Source organism: Schistocerca serialis, chromosome 2, assembly GCF_023864345.2.
Source record: "Schistocerca serialis cubense isolate TAMUIC-IGC-003099 chromosome 2, iqSchSeri2.2, whole genome shotgun sequence".
In the NCBI taxonomy this organism is placed as follows: Eukaryota; Metazoa; Arthropoda; class Insecta; order Orthoptera; family Acrididae; genus Schistocerca; species Schistocerca serialis.
Window position 1 is genome coordinate 258,026,445 of NC_064639.1, and position 1,543 is coordinate 258,027,987.

General features: G+C 38.6%; 1 protein-coding gene across 1 annotated transcript; it reads right to left on the bottom strand.

The window, feature by feature from the left end:
- Positions 1 to 301: 301 nt before the first annotated feature.
- On the bottom strand, positions 302 to 1,315 carry LOC126455884 (piggyBac transposable element-derived protein 2-like). Its single transcript, XM_050091644.1, has one exon. It carries the CDS (start codon positions 1,313 to 1,315, stop codon positions 302 to 304), a length of 1,014 nt encoding a protein of 337 aa, XP_049947601.1.
- Between the last annotated feature and the right edge of the window lie 228 nt (positions 1,316 to 1,543).

A 1,543-nucleotide genomic window follows, 5' to 3' on the forward strand; every position in this document is an offset into this window, starting at 1 on the left:
CTTGGCCCAATGAACTGATTTCCTGTACCTAGTCATACATTTGTGCTCACCCGTCCTTCCATCAATTTGCTTCCTTGTGGTCCTCTGCGTTTTTATACTGATGCTGTTCTCTTTGATAGGTAAAACATCACTATTCTCCGTCGGACATCCAAAAGTGAGAGCTTCTCATTAGAGTTAGCAATTTGGTATGCACGCCATGTGTTTACTACGCAGATATCTATCATCTTTGTGAATAATGGCCACTACCATTTCATTGACCTTATCCTCGTCCTATAAAGTGTTATCTGCTTGTCCAGTAGATCTACGCCGCCCATATGGGCATTGTATTCTTCAATGAGATGTGGCATATTTCCTTTTTCTTTGCCGGTGAGTATCTTTTAGTAGAACTCAGAGGAGTAATAGTACTGTAATTGGTCGCTACACATACTGGTTTGTTGTCACTCCATTTCACAACCAGAACTTCGTTCTCTTTGTCAAACATGTAGTCATAGAATCCTCGATCCTTTTCTTTTGCCATTCTTTTCGAGTCAATCAAAGGACATGCATCAGTTCGGATCTCTCTTATTGTTCCTGTAGCTTTCATTTTACTCTTTCCGCGTGTGATCAGTGTGTCAACACTGGTGAAAAAGTTGTCAAAGAAAAGCTTATAATTCAGATACTCTGATTCTGGAATCATGCTGGTTAGTTCATTTATTACCCTTGCACCTAAAGGCTCCTGTTTGTTGTCAGTCTTGCCACAGTTTGGCGAAAAATTATAAAGAAAGCCATTGGAACTTGTAAGACACCAAATTTTATATCCAAATTTGATAGGCTTTCCCCTCAGAAACATTTTAGCTGAAGGTTTGCGATAATAACGTACCATCATTTCATCAATTGAGAGTTCTGAATGAAATACGCCAAATTTACCAAATTCCTTTTTCAGAATTTCAAAGTACAACCTTAGTTTGTACATCTTGTCATTTCTGTCTATTTTGGAGTTGTCATTGAGATGAATGAATCTCTTTATTTCCCGAAAACTATTTCCTGACATGGAGTTGAAGACTAAAGGTACACCGACATCAGGAGCCTGTTCCCAGTACATATTCTCATGGGGAAGCCTATGATAACCACTCAGAAGTAGTATGCCAATAAATGATTTTAGTTCTTCTTTGGTTAGCAGAAAATTTATTTTGTTATGTTGTTCAATAATAGTATCCTTTAGTTTCTCAGAAAGAAAATCCTCGAACACCTGGGGCACTGTCTTATTTGCTAGACATTCCGCGACATAATGTTCGTTGCTCTTCCCTGGTTCACGTTTGTGTACAATGGTTGACATTTATACCACTTACATTTATATTTTTTTGTAGATAACGTACCACTTTCTGCTCCATCTCCTAACGCTTTCCTTCTTTTGGCTTCTGGAGATAAAACTGTAGCATTAGCTTCATCTCTGCTGGTTACGAGCTCTAAAGTACCGACTACATCTTGTGCAACAGACTCATTGTTCAGTACATTTTCGGCAACGTCTTCTTCATCTGTTATTACATCTGCATCGGGTGGAATA

Bases quoted from the DNA above. Each gene is read 5' to 3' on its own strand.
- LOC126455884 (XM_050091644.1), bottom strand. From the start codon at position 1,315: ATGTCAACCATTGTACACAAACGTGAACCAGGGAAGAGCAACGAACAT.